The sequence below is a fragment of the Vigna radiata genome, unplaced genomic scaffold, assembly GCF_000741045.1.
Source record: "Vigna radiata var. radiata cultivar VC1973A unplaced genomic scaffold, Vradiata_ver6 scaffold_1922, whole genome shotgun sequence".
Taxonomy (NCBI): Eukaryota; Viridiplantae; Streptophyta; class Magnoliopsida; order Fabales; family Fabaceae; genus Vigna; species Vigna radiata.
This window is the reverse complement of record NW_014542718.1, coordinates 1-1,483: the sequence shown is the minus strand read 5'-3', so window position 1 is coordinate 1,483 and position 1,483 is coordinate 1. Positions and strand designations below refer to the sequence as shown.

At 46.0% G+C, this 1,483-nt stretch overlaps 1 protein-coding gene across 1 annotated transcript; it reads right to left on the bottom strand.

The window, feature by feature from the left end:
- Positions 1-7: 7 nt before the first annotated feature.
- Positions 8-1,480, bottom strand: LOC106780577 (geraniol 8-hydroxylase; the record flags this gene model as incomplete). The annotated part of the gene is given in 2 exon segments (XM_014668878.1): positions 8-490; positions 710-1,480. Coding segments are annotated over 2 exon segments (1,254 nt in total), but the record flags the coding sequence as incomplete, so codon positions are not given.
- Between the last annotated feature and the right edge of the window lie 3 nt (positions 1,481-1,483).

The window sequence follows — 1,483 nt, the reverse complement described above, 5'->3', positions numbered from 1 at the left end:
AGTTGACAAGAGAGCCCAGCATGAGGTGCAACATTCTGACGGCGAGTGGAGAGCCAGGGCAGATGCGCCTTCCACTGCCGAAGGGTGTCAGCTTAAAGTGTCGACCTTTCACGTCGATGTCAGAGTCCAAGAATCTCTCCGGCGAGAACACATGTGCATCCTCCCACACCTCCGGGCTCCTCCCTATGGCCCACTCGTTTATCAGCACCTGAGCACCCTTTGGCACCGTCCACCCGCACACTTCCACGTCTATTTTCGCCCTTCGAGGAACCAGAAGCGGCGCTGGTGGGTGCATGCGAAGACTCTCTTTTATCACCGCTTGCATATACGGAAGCCTTGCCACGTCCGATTCATCCACCGCCTTCCCTACTCCGATCATTTCGGCCAACTCCTTCTTCACCTTCCGCATCGCCTCCGGGTTGTGCATTAGCTCCGCCATTGTCCGTTCTAAGCCGTACGCCATCGTATCAGTCCCCGCAACCAGTAGATCCTGTTACCAAAATTCACAAATTACGTTCATACTGCATGCATCCATAGATAATTCCAGGTGGTGTTTTTATATCTAAGATAAATAATTAAATAAATAAATGGATTTTTTTATATAAAAATTTGAGTGATTTATATGAAAATTAATAGCAGAAAGTACAGATCTAATGAAACAAAGCAAACAGTAGAAGAAAGAGATTAAAAGAGGAATGTATATACGTACAAGGAATAAATGTTTGATCTGCTTTCTGTGTATATTCTCGCTGCTCTTTTGAGAAATATCAAGCAAGATATCAAGCATGTCATGGCTGGTGACATAATTCTCNTCTTGCCTCATCTTCATCCGTTCATCGATTATGGGGTNCAACACATCGAACAACTTGTCTATGTAATTCGTGGTGTGTCTTCTTATGCCTTGTGGATCGAANACCCTCAAGAATGGGAAGTAATCCACCAAGTTCGGTGTTNCCGTTGCTTTCAAGAGAGTCCCCACAACGTGCTTGTACTCACCATTAGCTACAGAGGGAACAAAATCTTTTGACACAAAAGTGTACGACAAAAAGTTAANGCNGGCCATGAATGCTGCTCTNCCGACATCCACCACTTCGCCGTCNAGGCTTTTTTGGCGGATATCACTAAGCAGTTCCTGCAGTTTCCTNCGTCTAAGGTCTTGGCTTGCGTCAAGGGTTTTGACNGAAAACAANTTTNCGTGGCAAATTTTTCTCAGTTCTTGCCAGAGGGGTGAGACAGGGAGAAAGACCAAGCTGTAATGGTTGTGGTTGTACGATGTTGTGATGTCGGGGTTTGTTCTGTCAGAGAATAGGGTGTCATGGGTTTGAAGAATCTCTTGGGCTGCGATTGTGGAAGAGATTACTATGGTGGTTGATTGGCCGATGGTGAAACGCATTATGGGGCCATAGAATTTTGCAAGCTTGGCCATTGTCTGCTGTGGCTTCTTGTAGAGTTGACGAGAGTTTCTGATGATGGTGAGAAGGGA